Source organism: Mustela nivalis (genome assembly GCF_964662115.1).
Source record: "Mustela nivalis genome assembly, chromosome: 15".
NCBI lineage: Eukaryota > Metazoa > Chordata > Mammalia > Carnivora > Mustelidae > Mustela > Mustela nivalis.
In genome coordinates this window covers 52663152-52687680 of record NC_139034.1, presented here as the reverse complement: position 1 = coordinate 52687680, position 24529 = coordinate 52663152, and the positions used below count along the sequence as shown (strand labels likewise).

Below are 24529 nucleotides of genomic sequence, written 5' to 3'. Positions count from 1 at the left end.
CACACTGGGTGTCCCTGCTCAGTAGGGAACCTCTTTCACCCTCTCCCATGGCCCCTCCCCCTGCTTGTGCATGCTCTCTCTCAAATAAATAAATAAAATCTTTAAAATAAAATAAAACAAAAGGTTTTGTTATTTTAAGTCATAAAGTAAATTTTAAAAGAAACATAAAGAATTTATTCATTTATCTTCACTTTCAGAAATTATACAGGAATAATATAGAAATTATACTAATATATTTTTTTAATGGCAAACAGTGATAGAAAGAATTTGTAAAATCTATGGACAGAACTGTGGCATGACCAACAATTATTCTATTGAATCAATAGTTTACCATGAGACAATCATGTAATTCAAACAAATTATAGATGTGTCTATTTTGATCATTAGTGCTTGCCTAGAAGAGAAAATAATGTAAATTACTATTCCCTTTGGTTTTCTGCCACATTTTCTCTAAGAAAAATAATTGTGACAAGAATGTTTTCACATCTTCATTTGTACATTGCCTTGGGCAGGTTATATGGTGAATTAGTAGTAAATGGTGACTATTTGATTTTGTGTTTTATCAGGAGCTACAACCATAGAGAAATATGACCTCAGGACAAATTTGTGGATCCAGGCAGGGATGATGAACGGCAGGAGATTGCAGTTTGGTGTGGCTGTGATTGATGACAAACTCTTTGTAATTGGAGGTCGAGATGGCTTAAAGACATTGAACACTGTTGAATGTTACAATCCCAAAACCAAGACCTGGACTGTCTTACCACCAATGTCAACACATAGACATGGTCTAGGTAAGATCTCTTACTTTATTGATATCATTTTTAGAACATTTATTGATAGTGAAAATGTATGTTAAAATATAGCATTACCATCATTAATTATCATTAACTTTAGGTAAATCATGGGCTTATTTGGAGCATTTTTAAGTTTAGGACATTTTACTGTGTTGATCAGTGTGTGTTAAACTATAGAGAAAGATGTTGAAGATACCAGAATAAGTAAATCTCAAGCTATCATCAAAATTTTCACAATCTGACATTCATACACTATGTAAAGTTGAATAAGGGGGGAAAAAAAAAAAGAGGTAGAACTATCAAGGAGAGGCAAAAGTAATGAAGCCCAGAGGTAGAAATAGTTAAAGTGCATTGAGAAAAAGTTAAAATTGAGATAGCTCACCCCCATATTGCTGGATAGACAAGCCTACCCATACTTTTGCATGTAATTAATTTCACCTTGAAAACTCAATTGGAGAAGGGTTTAGAGAAAGGGTAACATCTATTTGGCACCAGCAGTCAATAATACAGGATTCAACTGATTTATAGTATGGAATAACCTGGTGATGGGGAGAACCATACTGGGATTTGGAAGATCTGGGTGTGCATCTTGAAAATACCATATTGACATGATTTAAGGGCAGCACTTAACTAAGAGCCCTCAGTTTCCTGATTTGCAACCAATTCAAAGTTAAAAAAATCGTATAAGAAAACTTTCATACTCATGAATAAAGATAAAAATCTAGTGATGATAAGGAATATGAAATCACTGTGTAAATTGTAAAGTCCTATACATATTTTTGAAAAAGAGGAATGTAATAATGACTAACAGTTTCTGAATTTGTATTTTGTATCATGGGGATAATAAAGAGAAGGGCAAATTGGTTTTTTTGAAGACCTGAAATATGTCAGGTAGTCAAATAAGTATCTTTCGTATATTTAGAATATACACATTAGAGAGGTATCAGGGTTTAATTGAAAATCCACTGATTTAGACATTCATTGGCAAGGAAAATTATAGATCATTTAAAAAAACTTATTAATGATAGTTCAACTTTGAGGTCTTCAGCACTGTTTCCCATTCTTATCTACTCTACCACTGATCTATGCAAAATTAAAAAAAAAATAAGTAAAAGAGCTCTGACCTAGAGCAACTTACCTTTCTGATCTTCTAGTTTACTTCCCTTTTCTTCACATGAGTCATTATTAAATTAAGGAATAGTAATAGTCATGTGAGACCATTTCAAGTTTTAAAATTCTGTGCTTTAAATTAAAACCATATAATTTATTTAAACCACATGGAACCCAATCATAATATGGAAAATGTGAACAGGCATATGATTCTTTCCAGGTAATATTCATGAGTATGAAAGTTTTCTTATACGATTTTTTTCAAATATATTGGAGGATATTTGTTTTTATATCCATGTGAAAGCTCTATGTGTTGTTTTTATTATCTCACTATCTAATTATCTATTTCTATTGGAGTGAAATACAGAAAATAAGCACTCTGGATTGGAATTTTTGGAATTTAATGTCTTCTCCCTTTTTGTTTTAGACAATTCAATTCTTTTCTACTAAGGTATATTGAAGTTAAATTATGCAGGTTATTTGCATGCCAAGAGAACATACCTCAAAATGTTTCACCAAGAATACATCTTATGTGGTGTTAATTTCAAGTGCTTAAAGCGTGTAAGATGATGGTTTTGCCTCAAAATACTATCATACAGATTCTGGTCTTTTTGGTATCAAGGCGGGGCAAAGTAGTAACCTTGGATATTGTTTTTTAGTTTGTCTTATGTGCTAAAGAGTTTGTTTTAAAGGTCCGTGTGGAAGTAAGGCTGCATAACAGATCATATGAATTTAATAACTATCACAAATGTCTGAAATGTAATGCAGCATTTCTCATAAGTTTTAGTGACCCAAAGCAACTGTAGTCAGTATTTTCATGCCTCAGCCTCTCTTGTTTTGTGTTTTTTGTTCTGCTTCACTTCCATTATCAAGTGGATCACCTCTCCTCCATATCTCATGCCACTGGTTTCCTCTCTGTTTTACTTCCAAGTGGTTATTGCTTCCTGTCAGTTTTGTAAAAACTCTCTACAATACTCTTCAAGATCTGACCTTGTTGAGTTAGTGATAGATATCATGTCTGGACACAATTCTCATCTCAATGTGCCTCATAGATTGCTAGCACTGCCCAGTACACAGAAAACTACCTTCAACTTGGATGCCAACCCAAAATCCAATCAGTTGAAGCCAGATTGATAGCCACACAAGATACATGTATTCTCTGATGAAGCTGAATGTTTTCTTTAATATTAATCACATTCCTTATCATCAGTTGAATCTCAGGAAGTTCGTCATTCTGTGTCATACTCAAATGCAGTGAAACTCCTTGGCCTAAGATTCTTGTTCCTTCAATATAACATATCAAGCTTTGATTTAGCTTCTTTCATCCAAGGACTGCCATTACACTGATATTGGTATTTCTTATTTAATCCATCATATCTTTCTTTTTTTTTAATTTTTATTTTTTAAAGATTTTATTTATTTATTTGACAGAGAGAGATCACAACTAGGCAGAAAGGCAGGCAGAGAGAGAGAGAGGAGGAAGCATGCTCCCTGCTGAGCAGAGAGCCCGATGCGGGACTCGATCCCAGATCCCCGAGATCATGACCTGAGCTGAAGGCAGCGGCTTAACCCACTGAGCCACCCAGGCACCCCATCATATCTTTCAAGTTTAATTTTATATGTTTCCCTTTATCCCTTCCTGATGATCAATTTTACCATTTAGTGCTCCAAATTGTTCCTAATCTGTGTGCATTATGGTACCTCTCCCATGTATTGATGTCTTGATCTTTATTGACTTTGTTTTTTACATATTCATTATTCCTATTTGATAATTCACTATAATTGCTTTCTTCTCCATGACATTAATATCCTTCCTTATCTCTGTGAGACTATTTATTATGCCTATTTCAAATTCCTATCTGCCACTTTAATTAATTTTTTATTTATATGTGATCATCTTCCTTCTATAAGCTCTCTCTCTTACTCTTCTCTTTCTCTTGTTAGTCCTTTGTCTCCTCCTTCTGTTTCTCCTCTTCTCCCTTTTCCTCTTCTTCTTCCTCATACCTATTTTTTTCTTCCGCCTTTTCATTGTCCTTCTCTTTAAATTCTATTTAATAGTAGTTGAACCCACTGAAATATGTAATATTTAACTCTATTTTCAACTGTAATTTTTAAGTCATATGGATATATCAGATACTTTGGCTAAAGCATATGCCATTCTTTGTGTCTTCCCAAAACATTCAGGAGTGGATGGGAGAATTATGCCAGGGTGTGGAGCCCTGAGCCTGCAAAGTGACTCTGGTCAACCTATCTGCTGTTATTCCTATCACATAACCCTCTGGGACACATCTATTACTTACATTTGCACACAAATATCCTTGAGCCTTTCTTCATCTGTAATGCCCTAACTATAGGATTGGGAGCATGGATAGGAAGAGAAAATTCTGAACCAGCAAGAGCTCTTAACAGTTCCTCATCTAAGCTGGGCTCCGAGGACTTCCTGACATCATCCAGCCAATTATTTCAAGCTCTCATAGGTGCTACTCTGTCACTGTCATGCAGTGTATAAGATGCAGTAGCTCTTCTTTTAGCTACATCAAAAGAGCACAGATCAAATTTTCCCTCCAAGATATTCCCCCAGGGAAGTGCCATGAATTTTTGTCTCACTAGTAAGTCACAGCTGTTGTTCTGTTTCTCTAATTATTTTTCACAGTCCTGATGTCTGCTTTTCAAAAACACTGTAACTCTCACTTTCATGCAATCCCCAGGATTGGGTCTGAGTGTAGATCAACAGTCTTCTGTGCTAGTTTTTTTTTTTTTTTTAATTTGTTCAGAAGAAATTAGAATGTCCCATCTTATTTGCTGTAGAGTTAATCAGTACCTATTCTGTGGTATACCTATTTGACTATGTAATTCCATATTAAACTTTCAAGTGACTAGAAGTAAAGGCTAAAGTAAAATTTTAAAAATATATATATAAAATAAAAATTCAAGACTTTTGACCTAGATAGCTTTTTTCCTCCCTTGATTTATATAGGAAAAACAAAACTTGCATTATTTTTTGAGAAAAACAAAACTTGCATTATTTTTTGAGAACATGAGTTCTTTGGTTGTTAAAGATGATTATATGACCAAAAATTTTCTATCAATAAATAGTTAGCTATCAATAAATTTATTTCTATCAATAGAAAGTTAGCTATCAATAAATGAAGAAATCTCCTTCTGCTGAATAAAATAGCATAGAAAAATTATATGCATATCAAGTCTGGATGTCAAGGGAGCAATGCTTCTGCCTAGAGAATTAAACTAATTAAGACCACAGTTCTCTCAATACGCTAAGAGGTTTTATTTTGACATTTATGTCTTTGAAGCACATAATTCTAGATATCATGCTTTTTCTCCACCACATTATATATATATATATATATATTTTTTAAAGATTTTATTTATTTATTTGACAAAGAGAAATCACAAGTAGATGGAGAGACAGGCAGAGAGAGAGAGAGGGAAGCAGGCTCCCTGCTGAGCAGAGAGCCCGATGCGGGACTGGATCCCAGGACCCTGAGATCATAACCTGAGCTGAAGGCAGCGGCTTAACCCACTGAGCCACCCAGGCACCCACACCACATTTTATATTATATAAAACTGAATAAGGGGTGCCTGAGTGGTTCAGTCTTTAGATGTCTGCCTTCAGTTCCAGTCATGATCCCATGGTCCTGGGATCGAGCCCCACATTGGGCTACCTGCTCAGCAAGAAGCCTACTTCCCCCTTTCCACTCCCCCTGCTTATATTCATCCCTCTCTCACTGTGTCTCTCTCTGTCAAATAAAAAATGAAATTAAAAAAAAAATCTGAGTAAAACATTACTGCTATATGTTGTTTGCATTATGTCTTTTCAAGAGAAATTGATAAAGAGTAAGAGCTATGTTTTATTATGGATTTTCTATATGCTAGGCACCATGTTGTATATTAAATATATGGTAGAAGTTGCTTTAGTTGTTTTTGTGTTTAGTTGATTTAGTTGTCAATTGACGCAAAATTCACACACCATAAAGATAAGCTTTATTTTATTTTTATTGAAAGATTTTATTTATTTGACAGGAAGAGAGAGAGGAAGAGAGAGCGAGATCAAGGGGGAAAGGCAGAGGGAAAAGCTAGCTCCCGCTGAGTAGGAAGCCAAATGCAAGGCTCCATCCCAACCCCTGGGATCACAATCTGAGCTGAAGGCAACCATTTAACTGACTGAGCCACCCACATGCCCCTAAAGTTAAGGTTTAGAGTACAGAATCGAGTGCCTTTGAGTACATTCGTAGTTGTGCAGCCATCACCCTCTCCAATCCCAAAATATTTGTGTTATTGTAAAAAGAAATTCTCCACCCAATAGCACTTGTTCTTCATTGTCCCATTCTTCTAGCCTCTAGCAATAATTAATCTACTTTTTGTCTCTATGGATTTGCCTATTCTGGGCATTTCATGTAAATGAACTCATACAATTTGTTGCCTTTTGTTTATGGCTACTTTTACATAGACTGCACAGTTTCAAGGTTCATTAATGTTGTAGTGTATATCAGTTCTTCATTCCTTTTATGGATGATAATTTCATTGTTAGAATTTACTACATACATTATGTTTATATATCTTAAACAAAAAAAATTGGATGCTTTCCACTTTTGGTCTATTATGAATAAAATAAAACTGTTGTGACCATTCATGCATAGAATTTTTTCTATACTGTGTATTTTCACTTCTCTTAGGTATATATATAGGAGTAGAACTGTTGAGTCATATAGCAACTCTATATTTTACTTTTAGGGGAAGTGCAAATTGGTTTTCAGAATGGTTGCGCCATTTTCTATTCCCTCAGTAATGTATGAGGGTGCAAATTTCTCCACATCCTTGCTAGCACTTATTATCCTTTCCTTTTATATTGTAATTATTCTAGTATATATGAAGTGGTATCTCACTGTGGTTTTATATGCAATTCTCTAGTGAATAATTTTGAGATTCTTTATATGTGCTTATTGCCATTCATTTCTTTGGAGAAATCTCTATTCAAATATTTTGTCCATTTTTTGTTTGAATTATTTTTTTATGGTCGAGTTTAAGTCATTCTTTATCTATTCTGAACATATCCTCTGTCAGGTATAGGATTTTCAGATATTTTCTCCCATCCTATACATTCTATTCTGTCTTCATAGTGTCCTTTGAAACACAAAATTACTAACTTGGTGAAATCCAACTTAATTTTTTTTTCTTTTATTTCTAATATTTTTGGTGACATATCCAAGAAGCTATTTTCAAATCTATGGTCATGAAAATGTATGCTAATGTTTTCTTTTAGAAGTATTGTGTTTGGGGGACATCTGGGTGGCTCAGTGGGTTAAGCCTTTGCCTAAGCCTCAGGTCATGATCTCCTGGTCCTGAGATGGAGCCCCACATTGGGCTCTCTGCTTAGCAGAGACCCTGCTTCCCCCTCTCCCTCTGCCTGCCATTCTGCCTACTTGCAATCTCTCTCTCTGTGTCAAATAAATAAATAAAATCTAAAAAAAAAAAAACCCTCAAGTATTGTGTTTTTAATTCTTACATGTAGGAATATAACTCATTTTTAGTTTTTGTAAATGATGTATAGAAGCTTTTTGACTTCATTCTTTTGCATGTTGTCCCAGAACCATTTGTTAGAAATAGTATAAAACACAAGCTTTCTTTCCCACTGAATTGTCTTTTTTAAAATTTAATTTTATATTTATTTATGTTTTTAATTCAAGTAAAATTAACATACAATGTTATATTAGTTCAGGTGTACAATATAGTGGTTCAACAATTCCATACATTACTCAGTGCTCATCATGATAAGTATATTCTTCTTCTATTTCCCCCATCCCCTTACCCATCTCCCCTCTGGCTACCACCAGTTTGTTCTCTATATATAAGAGATTGTTTTTTTGTTTGTCTCTTTCTTTTTCTTTGTTCATTTGTTTCATCTCTTAAATTCCACAAATGAATGAAACAATACAGTATTTGTTTAAAGGAAACCATCTACAAAACAAAAAGACAACTAAGTGGGGGGAAGATATTTGCAAATGATATATCCAATAAGGTTTAATATCCAAAATATATAAAGAACACATACAACTCAACACCAAAACCCGAAATAATCCAATTTGAAAATGGGCAGAAGACATGAACAGACATTTCTCAGAAGAAGACACACAGAGGGCTAACAGACATAGAAAAAGATGTTCAACATCACTCATCATCAGGGAAATTCAAATCAACCACAATGAGATATCACCTCACACCTGCCAGGAGGGCTATTATCAACCACACAAGAAACAACAGGTGTTGGTCAGGATGTGGAGAAAAAGGAACCCTCATGCACTGTTAGTGGGAGTGCAAAGTGTTAGAGTCACTCTGGAAAACAGTATGGTGGTTCCTCAAATAATTAAAAATAGAATTATCATATGACCCATTGAATTGTCTTGGTACCCTTGTCAAAAATCAATTGACCTTAAATGTGAGGATTTATTTACAGAACCTCAAATCTATTCCATTGATCTCTATTTCTGTCCTTATGCCAGTGCCACACTGTCTTTATTGCTGCCACTTTCTAGTGATTGAAATTTTGAGAGTGGGTAGTATGAGACCTCTGACTTTGTTGTTCTTTTTCAAGACTTTTTTGGCTATTTGGATTCTCTTGCATTTCATACAGATTTTAGAATCAGTTTCTCACATAAGCGATTCAGATACTGATTGCATTAAATCTGTAGATCAGTTTGTAAGCATTGCCACCTTAACAATACTAAGTTTTCCAATCAATGGACATTGGATATCATTCTGTTTATGTAAGTCTATTTGTACTTTTTGCTAAATTTATTACTAAATAGCTTATTATTTTTGATGTTATTATAAGTGCAATTGTTTCCCTATGTTCATTTTCAGATATTTCATTACTAGTATATGGGCACAATTTATACTTGCACATTGAACATGTATCTTGAAAATTCTCTGAACATTTTTATTAGTAGTATTCTTATGAGCTTCTTAGAACTTTATATATATATATATATATATATATATATATATATATACATATAAAATATACAACATACAAAATGTATGTATTATACATGTATCATCTAATAACATCTAATATATATATGATTATATACATATAGTCATGTTATTTGCAAAGAGAAATACTTTTACTTCCTTTTTAAAAGTCATATGGTCCTTTAAAAAAATTTTTTTTAATTTCTTTTCAGTGTTCCAGAATTCATTGTTTATGCATCACACTCAGTGCTCCATGCAATACATGCACTCCTTAATATCCACCACCAGGCTCATCCAACCTCCCACCCCTCACCCCTTCAAAACCCTCAGATTGCTTTTCAGAGTCCACAGCTCTCATGGTTCATCTCCCCCTCCAATTTCTCCCAACTCCTTTCTCCTCCATCTTCCCATGTCCTCCGTGTTATTTCTTATGCTCCACAAATAAGTGAAATCATAGGATAATTGACTCTCTCTGCTTGACTTATTTCACTCAGCATAATCTCTTCCAGTCCCGTCCATGTTGCTACAAAAGTTGGGTATTCATCCTTTCTGATGGAGGCATAATACTCCATAGTGTATATGGACTACATCTTCCTTATCTGTTCATCTGCTGAAGGGCATCTTGGTTCTTTCCATAGTTTGGCAACTGTGGCCACTGCTGCTGTTAATATTGGGTACAGATGGCCCTTCTTTTCATTACATCTATATCTTTGGGGTAAATGCCCAGTAGTGCAATTGCAGTGTCATAGGGAAGCTCTATTTTTAATTTCTTAAGGAATCTCCACACTGTTTTCCAAAGTGGCTGCACCAACTTGTATTCCAACCAACAGTGTAAGAGGGTTCCCTTTTCTCCCTATTGGCTATAGCTGGAATCTCCAGCACAGTAATGATAGGAAATAGCAAGAGGGGACATTTTTGCCTTGTTCTTAAACTAAGGGGATGAGGTTTCAGTCATTCACCATTAAACATGATGTTATCCATTATATGTGTGTGTGTGTGTGTGTATGCTCTTTATCAGGTTAAGAAAAGTCCCTTATATTCCTAGTCAGTTGAATGTTTTATCATAAAAGATACTGGATTTTGTCAAATGCTTTTCCTGTATCTATTAGAATGACCATGTGATTTTTTCCCTTTTATTCTTTTTTTTTTTTAATATTTTATTTATTTATTTGACAGACAGAGATCACAAGTAGGCAGAGAGGCAGGCAGAGAGAGAGAGAAGAGGAAGCAGGCTCCCCACTGAGCAGAGACCTGGAAGTGGGGCTCGATCCCAGGAACCTGAGATCATGACCTGAGCCGAAGGCAGAGGCTTTAACCCACTGAGCCATCCAGGCGCCCCTCCCCTTTATTCTAATAATAGAGTGTGGTACACTGATTGATTTTCAGATGTTAACCAACCTTATTTTTTTCAAAAATATCTCACTTGGTCATGGTTTATAATCCTTTTCATATGTTACTGTATTTACTTTGCTAGTGTTTGGTGAAAGATTTTTCATCTATATTCATAAAGAATACTGGTCTGTAGTTTTCTTATGATATCTTTGTCTGACTTGAGCATCAAGGTAATGCTTCTTTCATTAAATTAGTTGGGAAATGTTCATTCATCTTCTATTTTATGGAATAGTTTGTGAATGATTACTGTTAGTTCTTGAAACATTTAGTGGAATTCATCAGTATAACCAAGTTTTTGAATTACAAATCAATCCCTTTACTCTAATGATATGCTCATATTTTCTATTTCTTTTTGAGACAGTCTCTGGTTGGTGGCTTTCTAGGAATTTGCCCATCTCTTTACATTATCTAAATTGTTGACATACAATTCTTTCTAGTATCATCTTATAATCCGTTTAGTTTCTGTAAGGTAGGAACTAATGTTCCCTATTTTATTACTGATTTTAGTATTTGTCACTTGGCTCTTCTCTTGTTCAAGAGAAGCTACTTAAAGATTTATCAATTGTATTGATATTTTCAAAGACCCAGCTGACATTTTTTTTTAATTGTTCTACTACTCTCTATTTGTTTTCTTCCTATTTTTGGTTTATATTTCCTTCTTTCTGTTTGCATTTTGTTTGTTCTTTTTTTTTTATTTCTTAATGTTAAAAGTAGATTATTGATCTGAGATCTCCTTAATTTTTTACAGCTACACATTTCCATGCTTTAGGTGCACTCCATTAAGTGTTGGTGCTTTGCATCTTTGTTTTCATTCCTCTCAAAGTATTCTTATTAATTTTTAAAATTTTCTTTCTTTCTTTAAAATTTCTTTGATCCCTTGATTATTTAGACTTCTACATATTTAATATTATTGTGATATAAACTACATGTTTATACATTATATATTCATCAACACAGTTTTAAAATTATTGTTGTTATCTTTTAAATACAGCAGGAGAAAATAAAGTTGTAAACAAAAAATACATTTATATTTTTAAAAAATATTTACCTTACTAGTAGTCTTTCTTCTTCATGTGGATTTGTGTTACTGTCTAAAAATGTTTGCATTTTGACCTGAAGTACTCCTTTAGTATTTCCTGTAGGGCAGGTTTGCTGGCAATAAATTCCCTCTATTTGTTAATTTTTTAACCTGGATTTATGATATCATTTATATATAACCTGGATTATGATATCATTTCTCCTTTATTTTTGAAGATTATAAAATTCTTAGCAGCCTTTTTCTTTGAATATGCCATTCCACTATCTTCTGGCCTCCTTGGCATCTGATGAGGATAGTCTTGTTAATTGCAATGAGAATCCCCTGTATGTGATAAGTTGGTACTCTTTTGCTATTTTCAAGATTTGGTGTTTGACCATTTGTGATGTGCCAGGTGTGCATTTCTTCGAGTTTATCCTACTTGTGGCCCGTGACACTCAGCAATCTCTCTCACAGCTTAGTTGAGCTCCTAACAAGGCAGAGTTGTAAACTGCCTATTAAAGTGTTAAAGGATTATGTCCAACATGCACACTGACCCCCAGCAAAAGCAAGTTTTCCTCCTCCTCCCCCATAAGAAGACTTTGGCAGAGGTGCCTGAAGAAGACCCTCTCCTAAGATCTAAGACAAAAAGCCCTGGGAATAAAGGTGCCTTCGTTAGGAATGCAAATATGTGAAGGTATAACCAGCCAAAGGTGTCTACCATTCCTGCTGATGTAACTATGTAGGAATTGTTTTTACTGGGTACAATAAACAGAAATGGGTTGATCGGTGAGCAAAAGGAGTCTACTGAAACGTAACGCTTATCTTAGAAAACTGATTGAAGGTCAAGTGCATGTTCAGAGCTGTGCACATGCTCAGGTAAAATCTGGAACCTGGCTAAAACCAAGAGAAACTTGGTAATCAATCCAAGACCAAAATTACATCCTTGTGAAAGTCTGATGAAGCTAAAGATGTTTCCATAAAAGACACTGGATGCCCTAGCTGGCACCTGATTCTAACTATTCTAGATCTGCAAAGTAGCTGAGTCACATTACCCATGAAACTAGATGTTACTTCAATCTTTGCCAATGCAAAAACAGAACAAAACAAAAGTATTACTTTCCTTCTTTGCTTTTTTTCATTTTAGTTTTAAAGTCCCTGTCAGGAGCACCTTAGTTTATAGGTACAGGGTTCAGTTTTTCAGAATCAAGAAAAAGAAGTAACTCAATTAGTTGGCATTGATAGTGGAAGACAAGGCCTGCTTCCTATGAATATTTATATGTGTGAATATTCACAAAATAAAAGGGATGTTGGGGGAATGAAGGAAAAAAGGTCAATGTCTACTATTCATTGATTAACATATTAAATACAGCCACCCTATAATTCAATAATTCTTTTTGCCATTTTAAAGATTAAAAAATTGTGCAGAAAATAATCAGTTTACTTCTTAATATCACATTATCTTACAAAAAATATTTGTGATTTTAGGTTAAACTTGTTTGACTCCAAAATAATATTTGTTTTAATACAATGTGATGTTACCAATATAAGTTAAGTGGTAATATATATTCTATTTGTTAGTAATAAATATGTAAATATATTCTATTTACTATATTTTCACTTCCACTTATCAATTAATATTTACCTATCACCTTATCTGTACAAAATAAGGCATCTACACAAAAATATGAATTCAGTGTCTGGGTGTTTAACATGACTGTCAATTGTGAAGATTCCTGTAGGATGATTTGGAGGAATGAGTCAACCAAAATATTTTAGATTTGAAGTACAGATGTATAGATATATATTTAGATATAGATGACAAACATATAAATACGTAAGTAGGTAGATTAATGATAGATGATGGGTAGATGACAGATGGATGGATGGATAGATAGATGAATAATAATGGATGGATATATTCTGTGCTATTTTAGTATTCATGTATATTCTTATGTTTAGGATTATGTTAAGAGTGGAAAAAGGGAAAATACTGGTAGAATCGATTATTATTTTCATATCAGTGATTTTGATGCCATTGGAATGATACAGTTTGGAACTAATAAATCAGGAAAATAATCTGTGTTCTAGCACTTCAGGATTACCCTCTTATAGGGTGGTCTACCATCTAGCCTTCCTAACAGAACTCTTGTAGGCACATGTAGGAACTTATTACCTCATTTTTAAGATGTACAAACTATCAAGATTCTTAGGCTATTTTGGAAATTAGAAAAGGGTAAAGATATATGTACATGCAACATTCTCTGAAAAACCAAATATAGTTCATTTTCAATAAAAAAGAGCATAAAACATAAAGATAACACAAATTCATTAGTATCCTCTAATATAAACTGTAAAATATTAACTCTTGAAACAAATAATTATAAAGAGAGAGAAAAAAAGGAAATATAAGAAATGTGTCTTTAAATTTAAAATGTTTGCTGAAATTAAGTGCAAATAAAAGTTATAGAAAAAAAATAAGTCAATGTCCTCTCAAAGTCAATGAGAGGAAATATACTAAAATTATGGGAAAATAGATGAGATTAAAAACCAGTAGTAAGAAAGCATAATATTCTACCCCTGGTAGTTTCAAAACTGTAACAAGAAAGTGGAAGAGAAAATAAGAAATCGTGTGAGTGTTTCTCTGAAGACAGTACATGGCCTCAAAAATGAGTAGCTCAGAGAGCAACCAGAAAAATGAGAAAGAGCAAATTCATTCTATCTGAGTCAAACTTCGGAATATTAAGGATAAAGAGATGATTATATATCTTCCAAAGAGGGAAAAAGTGAACCTGAGCTAACAAGAATAACCCTGAACGACCAGCAATGAAATAGCAGTGAGACTCCCGAGTCAACTACAAAGGAAGGATAATCAGACTGGATTCAGGCTTTTCAGTATCAATCTTAGATGCTAGATAATAAAGAAAGCATACTTCAAACCCCCGAAGGGCAGAACTTTTCATCTCACTTATGTCAAGTCAAACTATTACTCAGGTATGAAGGGAGGAAAAAAAAAATCTTCAGATATTATTATTTCTGCTAATCTCTGTAAGGACCTGAACCTCAAGATCCATTCTCACAGACTTGTCATTGGAAAAGGACTGTCTCTAGGAGAACAAATGTTCTAGTGTTAAGATTCAAAGATCCCCTTCACTGTCAGAAAACGTATGGGATAAACGTTCTGTATGCAAAGAATTCTCATCCTCATGGAAGAAAGAAGCCATGAGGTGATCTCTTTGTGAAAAGCAAACATAGGACTGTTTCCCAAATGTCAAGATTTGGGCAGTCCTAATGTGTCACTGAACTGCCCTCCTTCTTGTAGCTTCAAAGAAGTCTGCTTCCACTTCTGGCTTGTTATCCTTGACTGGAGGGAGGTTATTAAAGCAATATGAGGATGATCTGCCCCTAACCTGGGACCAGATGGGAGGATGGAGGGAACTGCTTATCTGCATCTAGAAACACTCAGCCTGTAGAACAACAACAAAAAAAAAATTCAGGTTTCATAAAATGCATGGGAGAATGTGATGTTAAAAATTAAAATATTAAAGAATATTTTCCAAACAGTATGAAGTATTTGAATGTGACATTTATTATCAGTTTTTTTTTCCCTTGGCTTTTGGAAACTATGCTTATAACAACTAGTAATGAGTGGACTGAAAAAAAAACAAGAGCATAATAAAACCTTGCATTTATTTGCGATATAACCCGTTAGACTAGAAAAATGTCATTTTAAGCTGTCACTTCTCATTGCCTTGAAAGGAATACTTGCTTCAGCTCAACCTTTGTTTCTTAAATTATATCAGTATATGTTTGTCCTCTTCATGTCTTTTTTACTTAAAAAATAGCATTTCTCACAAGACTGGAGGGCCAACGTTTCTTTAAAACTATTCTCTCTTCAAAGTTTTGCAGATTTTTACAAGGAAACAAAATTCAAAAGTGTCCACTCAATTTTAGGCACCAGATATAAAGAATAATATTGTGAGGGGCACCTGGGTGGCTCAGTGGGTTAAGCCGCTGCCTTCAGCTCGGGTCATGATCTCAGGGTCCTGGGATCGAGTCCCGCATCGGGCTCTCTGCTCAGCAGGGAGCCTGCTTCCCTCTCTCTCTCTCTCTGCCTGCCTCTCCGTCTACTTGTGATTTCTCTCTGTCAAATAAATAAATTTAAAAAAAAAACTTAAAAAAAAAAGAATAATATTGTAAAAAATATTTATACTGGTGAAAGTCGGGATTACAAACAAAATATTTAGTTCTTTTGATAATGTATTCTCTTGTATGCATACTCAAACATATAAACAAATGTATATACAGACCCACAATTTTCAGTACTTATGAATGTCAGATTGATAAAATAGTGAAATTTCTGAATAGGATATGGGACATAAAAACGAGTTTTTGGAGCTGACAACTTTGCCATTTACTTTTGAAACTTTAACTGAGTAGCAGAAAAATCATAATAAAGTCACCTTTCTTATTATTTATGCAGATGTAATATCAATACACACATGTGTGTAAAATTTCTAATAATATTTTAGGACTTTTATACCTATTTCTCTAGTTTTATCAGTTCCTCTTAGAAATATCATAGACACACCATTAGTAACCCTAGCAACAAAGAAAGAAAAAAAAGGAAGGAAAGAAGGAAAAAGAAAAGAAACATCAGGAAACTAAAGACTTTTCTCAACAGAATGTTATTTTATATACTGATTAATAAATTTTAAGTACCAGCAAAACCCTCATTATATTTTTAGTCTTCTGTGGTCCTGTTACCTATTGAATTCTAAGGTTACATATTCCCTGATGTCTTTCCACTGAGTTATGTTCTTGTTCAAATAAAGATTTATTAAATTCTTTTGGTGCTAAAAATTCCCTCAGATGCTGGGTCAAAAAAAGAGATGAATGAAGGAATATCTGCTTTCAATATTTTACACACTAATCACATAGTTACAGATAAAATTTATTTATTCAGCCACAGAGAATGTGTGTCATTTGTTGTGTAATAATTTTTTACTTAAGTACTCATTTCCAGAAGCAAAATTTTGTATTACAAAATGTTTCACTTGTCCTCAATATACTCCTCTGAGATTAGTGGATATCACTTCTCTTAGCCAAGAATTATATTAGTCAATGTAGTATTTACAAAAAAGTACAGAACACTGAATTCTGCAATGGTGTTAAGGATTTGTGGATTGACTAGGCAGAATTCTTTTTACTATACTGTGCTTTGATAAAATGATAAAGAACCACCGATCTTCTAGAACACTGGCCCTGGAAACTAAGATCTGATTCTGAATACTAAGAGTTTCCTCTTTATGAGACAACCTAAGAAATTTAACTGTTTGATCTGAGTCACAGTATTAATTTTCTCTTCCTGAGCAACTGGTCAGATTTTATCTCCAAAAGATCATAAGTGATGTAACTAACTAGATTTTCCCTTGAGTATTAAATGTTATAAAGTCTAGAATTAAATTTGCTGTCTAGAAGTAACAAATATGCATACCATTTTTGTAGCAATCTGACACTTGGCTCTATTTTATATTTCTTTGCTTATTGTGCTATCTTCTTTCATATGTAGTTTTAATCAAATATATCATCTCTTTTTTATCTATTTTGGGAATTATCTTCATTTTTTAATAGTAAAATGAGGTATTAAGTTAAAGATAAGTCTAGAAGAATTAGTCTAATTAAATCTTAGGATGGTTTGTACAAGAATGTTCATTGATTCAATCATTCCATACTTCAACTAGCAATAAACCTATACCTCCACATGCTAGAATATTCATATTAGAATTAAAAAATAAATAAGATATTTTACTCAAGGATCTTATAAATGAGGAGGAAGACCAGAAAAGTTAACAGACAATTAAAAATAAAGTGTTTTAAGTACAATAAGTGAATGTTATGATCATACTCTGTTAAGGCAGAATGGATAATTAGGAAAAGTATATAAAGAGAGGTAATTCCTAAACTTAACCATAAAGGATTAATAGACAAAGTGAAGAAGAAAAATACATTTCATACAACAAAGCAAAATCTAAGGTTTTTAAGATTTAATTAATTAATTAATTAATTAGACTTTAAAACTAGTCTCTACACCCAATATGGGCTTGAACTCATGACCCTGAGATCAAGAGTAGCACGCACTTCCAACTGACCAGACAGGTGCCCCAACAAAGTGAAATCTGTAATAAGACAAAAGTGAAAAGAAAGCATAGAATATCTGGATAGTAAATCATAAGGTTATTAGAAAACAAATTAGTTTCAATGATATTTAGTATCTTTTATTTTTTTAAGACTCCATTAATTTATTGACAGAGATCACAAGTAGGTAGAGGCAGGCAGAGAGAGGGAGGGGGAAGCAGGCTACTCGCCGAGCAGAGAACTGGATGTGGGGCTTGATCCCAGGACCCCAAGATCATGACCTGAGCTGAAGGCAGAGGCTTAACCCACTGAGCCACCCAGGTGCCCCTGATATTTAGTATCTTAATAATATATTTTAAAATATAACAAATGACCTATTTCATGTTTAATCTTCAGTACAAGAGATATGGGAGAACAGATAACAGGACCTCTATAATTCCATTCTATGATAATATTTCAATTGAAATTTGAAACTGAATAACAAGATATTTATTTTGAGGTAATTTATTGTCCCTAACTGGCCTTATCTTTGAATTCAACCCAAATTTCAAAAAATAAAGTTATACATTCATGGGATATCTTTTCCATATTAAACAGAAAACAAATGAGATTCAGTTTTCAGAAAACCTGAGGCAAATCTAGTTGCTCAGGTGAATCCCACAGTAAGAGCTATTAATAGAGAAAGAAAAATATTAAATCAACTACAGTAAGCTCAGAACTTTGGTTCCTTTCTGGTTTTGACTGCTTTTATTCCTTGCTTTTTCTTTTGTAGATTTATCTGGGGAGATAATTTTAGTCTACATTTTAACTTTTTTCATTGATGTTTTCAGCCTGAATGACCATGGAAATCTAAGGCTCCGTGTAAGATGCATGTTAAAATAATGATTAACAGAAAATTTCTTTCAGCCCTAATGGTTTCAATGTGCAGGTGGTAATGAGATGCTAAAGCAAATGAAACGAAAAATTATGTGAACTAACAAGTATTTAAACTTGGAGAGGATGTAAGAAGATATGTACTGCAAAATCTTAATTTTACAAATAAAAAAAAAATGGAGGACCAAAGAGATTAGATAGCTTGAAGTTCATATGATTCCTTAGTGGCAAAATTGGTTTGGAATTCATCAGAGATTTATGTTTTATTTTGCTTTGCTTTTTGCATAGATTATCTACTTCATCCTGATTATTTGTGTTTACTATTTCTAGAATATATCAAGTTTATTTTATAGAATAAATATGGTGAGCCTGGAGCAGAACCAGGTGTGGTGGGACTTAATGATGAGACTGTCCTTAAGAAAGAGAAATGCAACTGTCATCTGAACACATCCTTAGGGCCCCTTCCAGGGCCCCATAAGGAACCTGATTAGGGAGGGGCACTGATTTTTCAGCTTCATCAGCTCATAGAAAATCCCTTCTCAGTGAGCACAGTTTGAAACATTTACTGTAAGACCATATTTGGTAGACTCAATACATTATGTAATTTGATATGTTTTTCTTTTTATGGGGATTACTGATGGAATTATATTCCATAGAAATTCATATCACAATCAAGAGTATATTCACTTTCTTAAAAATTGGTTTCTTTTTTCATATAGTAGAAAAACTATAAGCATCGTGACATACGTCCTGGCTATACATTTACTAAGATGTAAAATATTTAAAATGAATATGTAAATATCCAACTGAAATTCTATGGATATGCATGCTTATGAGGTTTATTTGAGTGGCTGATTTGATAAAATGGTTCTAAAACATTAGAGCGATTGTTCATATAAATCTTGAAATTTCTGAATTACTTACACCTGCTATGAGATAAACTATTTATAAATACTTTTGTCATGGCTGATGTTATGATGCTTTAAAAATGTTATTTGCCATTTTATTAATGGACTAGTATGAACTTTTGTTCTGTAGTTCTTTTTTTAAATTAAAAAAAAAAAGAACTAAAAAAAAAAAAAGAAAAAAAAAAAAGAACTACAGAACAAAGCACCTCACCTAGTGCTCCATGTCCTATAATTCTTAAATTTATTTATTTATTTCAGAGAGAGCAAGCAAGTGGGGAGGAAGGTTGGAGGGGAAGGAGAAGAGGAAAAGGGAGAGAGAAATTCAAGCAGACTCCATGTTGAGTGCAGAGGCTGAAGCAGGGCTCCATCTCACAACCTTGAGAGCAGAGCTGATCTGAAATCAAGAGCTGGACGCTTTAGCCAACTGTGCTACCTGCCCTTGTCCTATAATTCTTTAGGCATCCAGAAAAAAAACACAATGCATGGAAATTACCCAAGAAATATCTTCTTATGAAAATAAAGATAATGTTTTTTATTTCTAGGTGAAATCAAATCAACCTTTTTCATATCTTTATTCAGATCACCTCACTAGAATGTAAGTCCCAAGAGGACATTGTTCTTGGTTTTTGTGGTCTGTGGTCAAGCACCTGACCCAATGTATATAGGAAACCAAATATTTTTAAGTGAACTAGTATTTTTAATTACATGTGTACCCTATAAGGTTGAAGGTATCAATACGGAGAGTTACTAATAGTTTATGTATCACTGTAATGTTTATTTTTATTTGTCATGTATAATGCAAATCTTTACATTCCAACTTTTGAATCACTCGTACCTCTTATGACAATTTGGCAACAATGTCACTTCACTCTGCCTCTTTAGATGTCATTGGTGTAATGTAACAAACATTCCAAGACACCAAATACTTAAGCTTGATTGCGTCAGCAATGCCATGCATAGAAGCTACTCCTGCCTTTAATAGTGATTTATCTATTAATTTCATTAAATGATTTCATCATTCAGCACTCACAGGAAAAGATTTAAATAAAAATGCATTGCATTTTTTTCCTTTGCCCTGATAAGGGCATTAGATTCTCAGATTTAATATAGACAAAAGTTCTTTCCAAAAATATTTCACATTTTCATAAGACATGAAACTTCTGCTCAAAAAACAATAAAGTTGAAAAATGACATCTTAGCAACTTTTATTTCATGGTCATTTCAGTTAAAAAAATAGTTTTAAATGCAGGAGTTCAAATAGAATTCAGAAGGTGCTTCAATGATAATCCTCTTGCTACAATGAAAGAGAGTTCATGGGTCCTCAGTAAAATGATTTCTGAAAGTAGTAGGTTCTAAGAAGCTAATACACAAGAAAATATTATAGCATTCATATATTATAATCAAACAGAATGATATAGGCTATTTATGCTTTGTTTAACCAGTTAGATTCACACTGCATTTTAAACTTGGGATAAAAGGAATGAGCAATGCAAACATTAACCCACACTACATTTTATGCTTGGGAGGAGGGAAGAAAAAAAGCACAAATCATTTTGATTATTTTGCCAGACTGTACTATTTAACTTTCTTAAAGGATGGTAAAATGCAGAATCATTAATATTGTTATAAGGTAATATACAAAACCCACAATATATTAAATTTTAAGAAGTGGAAATAGATCACAATATTTATATATTTATACATATACTTGTGTAACTATATATTTGAATTCTCATGTCAAAATCTCATTAAAGCCTTTTTTGAATTAGACATTTTTAAGATTTTATTTTTTCACTCGACAGACAGAGATCACAAGTAGGCAGAGAGGCAGGCAGAGAGAGAGAGGAAGCAGGCTCCCTGCTGAGCTGAGAGTCCTATGCAGGGTTCCATCCCAGCACCCTGAAATCATGACCTGAGCTGAAGGCAGATACTTTAACCCACTGAGCACCCAGGCACCCCTGAATTAGACATTTTAATGCTTCCTACAACTATATATATATATATATATATATATATATATATATATATATCTGTGAGTTTATATATTTTTATGAAAAATAGTATATTATGATTAATCCTTATCTTTAGTCTGAAAGACCTAATTATTAGAAGGACTCCAAGCATGTTAAAAAGAGGAATTCTGGCTCTGACTCTTTTAAGAAGGCTGTTTTGCAATAGAACTATTTACCTCACTTATGTTGTTAGAAAATAATTAGCTATTAATAGTGAGTCTGGGCGTGCCTGGGTGCCTCAGTGGGTTAAGTCTCTGACCTTTGGCTGAGGTCATGATCTCAGGGTCCTGGGATCAAGTCCTACATGGGCTATCTGCTCAGCAGGGAGCCTGCTTCCCTCTCTTCCTCTGCCTGCCTTTCTGCCTACTTATCATCTCTCTCTATATATCAAATAAATAAATAAAATATTTTTTAAAAAAATAGTGAGTTTTTAAGGCATTTACAGATAATTTAAGTTCAACTTGATATTTTATTATATTAGATTGAAAATTTCAGACTAAATTTTATTAATTCAACATAGTTACTGCCAAGAATTTCTCTGGGTGCCAGAGAGAAAACTGTGAGCAAAAATGACCCAACTCTCGGGGAGCCTGGGTGACTCAGTTGGTTAAATGTTTGACATTGGTTTAGGTCATGATCTCAGGGTCTTAGGATGGAGCTCTTTAGAAAGCTCTGTCCTCAGTGGGGAGTCAGCTTCTCCCTCTCCCTCTCCCCCTGCCCCTCACCCTTTTAAAAACAATTTTTTTTAACTTAAAAAAAAATGACCCTGCTCTCTTATTGCTTCAGGCTTAGTGAGGTAACAAAAACCTCATTTATTTAGTATTTGTTGATCTTTGAATCTAGGAAAATTTCTTTTGGGGGTCACTTAAAAAAATACTACACTTATAAACAAAATGTGTACATTATTATAATAGGTACATCACACTATTAAAGTTTTCAAAACTTTTCTATAAGAAAGCTTATTATTATGCTCTCAAATTTAAAAAGTAAATTTTTTAAGAAGTGGAAATAGATCACAATATTTAATTTAAATATTTAAATTTAAAAATTAAAAAGAATTAAAAATTTAATAATTAAATTTAAATAATTAAATTAAATTTAAAAATTAAAAAAATACTACACTTATAAACAAAATGTATACATTATTATAATAGATACATCACACTATTAAAGTTTTCAAAACTTTTCTATAAGAAAGCATATTATTATGCTCTCAAATTTAAAAAGTAACAGTAGATTTACCTTGATACAAAACTGTGTTGCATAAAATGTCTACTTGCTAATGGGACAAAATAATGAGAGCCTCTGAGAAAATACAAATTAATTTTATATATATTTATAACTATAATATGTAATATAAATGTATAAATAAATATATAATAAAACATATGTAAATGTATGTAACATATATAATATAAATGCATATAAAAGTACTCTTACTTTGAAATGCAAGTATCAGAGTTTCTTTGGAAGATATTCATAGCCTTCAGTAGCTGTAGGTAGTTGTGGAATATAATTATTTTCCCCACAACCTTACTGTCTGTGTCAATGAAAAATAAAGTGTTCAAATCTGATACATATAAACTTATTTGCAAATGAAGCAGAAAGAAGCAAGCCTAGACTCACTAATTGATTTTAGGCTAAATAAAGGACAGTATTTTGTAGTGAAATACAGCTAAAACTGTGGTTTAAATTAGGCAATAGAATCTTTATATTTGGCTATAATTGAATACATCCTTGAAATTGACCGGGTGACTGAACAACCTATTATAATCTTATAACCTTATTCTTGAGTCATTTAAACTATTGATATGAGGGCAGGGTGCTTATAAAATATCCCTCCTTAGCCCACATATCTTAAAGGCTACTAGCTTAACCAAAGGACAGAAAAGGTCTATGAAATATCTTTAAATAAATCATTAGAAGATTAAAATAGATGATGGTCATGTAATAGTCCACACCTGAATCTAAGCTTCTGATTAGAGGGTTTAAAAGCTAGCAAACCAAACAAAAAAAAAAAAAAAATTTTTAATTAAAAAAAAAAATAAAGCTAACAAACCACTCTTTTTTGAGCAGCTACTTTCCCACTTGCTACTTTATATAAGGATAATTCAGATATTAATTAATGGGTCTCTCAATAGAGGCTAAAGTAAAAAAAAAAAGAGAGAGAGAGAGAAAAACATTGTACTCTAGTTGCTAACATATTCTAACACAGAGACAGTGAGGAATTAAAACTTTTGGATTTTTTAAATGAATAAAGCAACTTTAAATTGTTCCTCGTACATTATTTCATGTTGAATGTATAAATTCTCACACTATTTGTTAATAAAGAGACAAACACTATAATCTATAATTTGGGTTTTTTTTTCTTTAGGTTTTTATTTTTTTTTAAACAATAGTCCCATTAGTTTTTTTCCTAAAATGCAGCTTATCATTTTACCTCTATTATTAACTATTTATATTTCATTAAGACCATGTTAATTATAGATAACACAATCAAAATAAATGTTGAGGTTTATTTTTCCTTTCAACCATGACAAATATAAATTAGCTGCATATTCCATAAATCAGTATGAACAAAAACATATTGATCATTCAACATCCTCAAGCAGTAACTTGATGCTGAGTCTCAATAGCTGCTAAACATTAGAGATACTAAGTGTAAAATGTCAATATTATAGGTAGAATTGATAATTAAGAAGAATAAGGGCGAAAATTATAAGAAAAATGGTGCAAGAATCAATTGGACTCATGTGAATCCAGACAATTTCTTTATTCCTTCCTAGACAGAGATTTGACCTTGACCTTATATTTGACTGGCAGTACATAAAATCACATTAAACCAAGTCACTTTTTTAAAAACAAAGAAAAATCTAAGTGCTAAAATCCCTCCCAAGCACTTTAAGTACATTTCCCATTTAATTCTCACAATAGCTCCTTGAGGTTAAGTACTACATTATCACTATTTTATAGATTGGAAAACAAGCTCAGAGTTGAAGCAATTGACTTACTGACATAAGGATACTCAAAACTTTTCACAGCCAACTCCCTGCTTTAAGAGATATTTTTTATTAATACTTTGCTAAGGCTCTAGCTTAGAAAACACTTCCATGTCAAACAGTTACTCTCAGGCAATGGGCAAATCCTTTAGACTTCGTAATGGAATGATGTGTATGCAACCAGAATTGGGGGTGGCGGCGATTCAACAAGAAATGACATCACAGGGACTTGTGAGCAGTTATTTTCAACTTCTACAACTGTTTATTTTGTTTATGTTTATTTTCATTTGTTTCCTTT

General features: G+C 33.0%; 1 protein-coding gene across 1 annotated transcript in view; it reads left to right on the top strand.

The window, feature by feature from the left end:
* Window positions 1-24529, top strand: part of KLHL1 (kelch like family member 1) — a 385159-nt gene that overhangs the window by 294766 nt on the left and 65864 nt on the right. The window contains exon 7 of the mRNA XM_082700951.1: window positions 567-791. Within this exon, the coding sequence (XP_082557077.1) occupies window positions 567-791 (225 nt within the window). The remainder of the gene's footprint in view (window positions 1-566; window positions 792-24529) is intronic.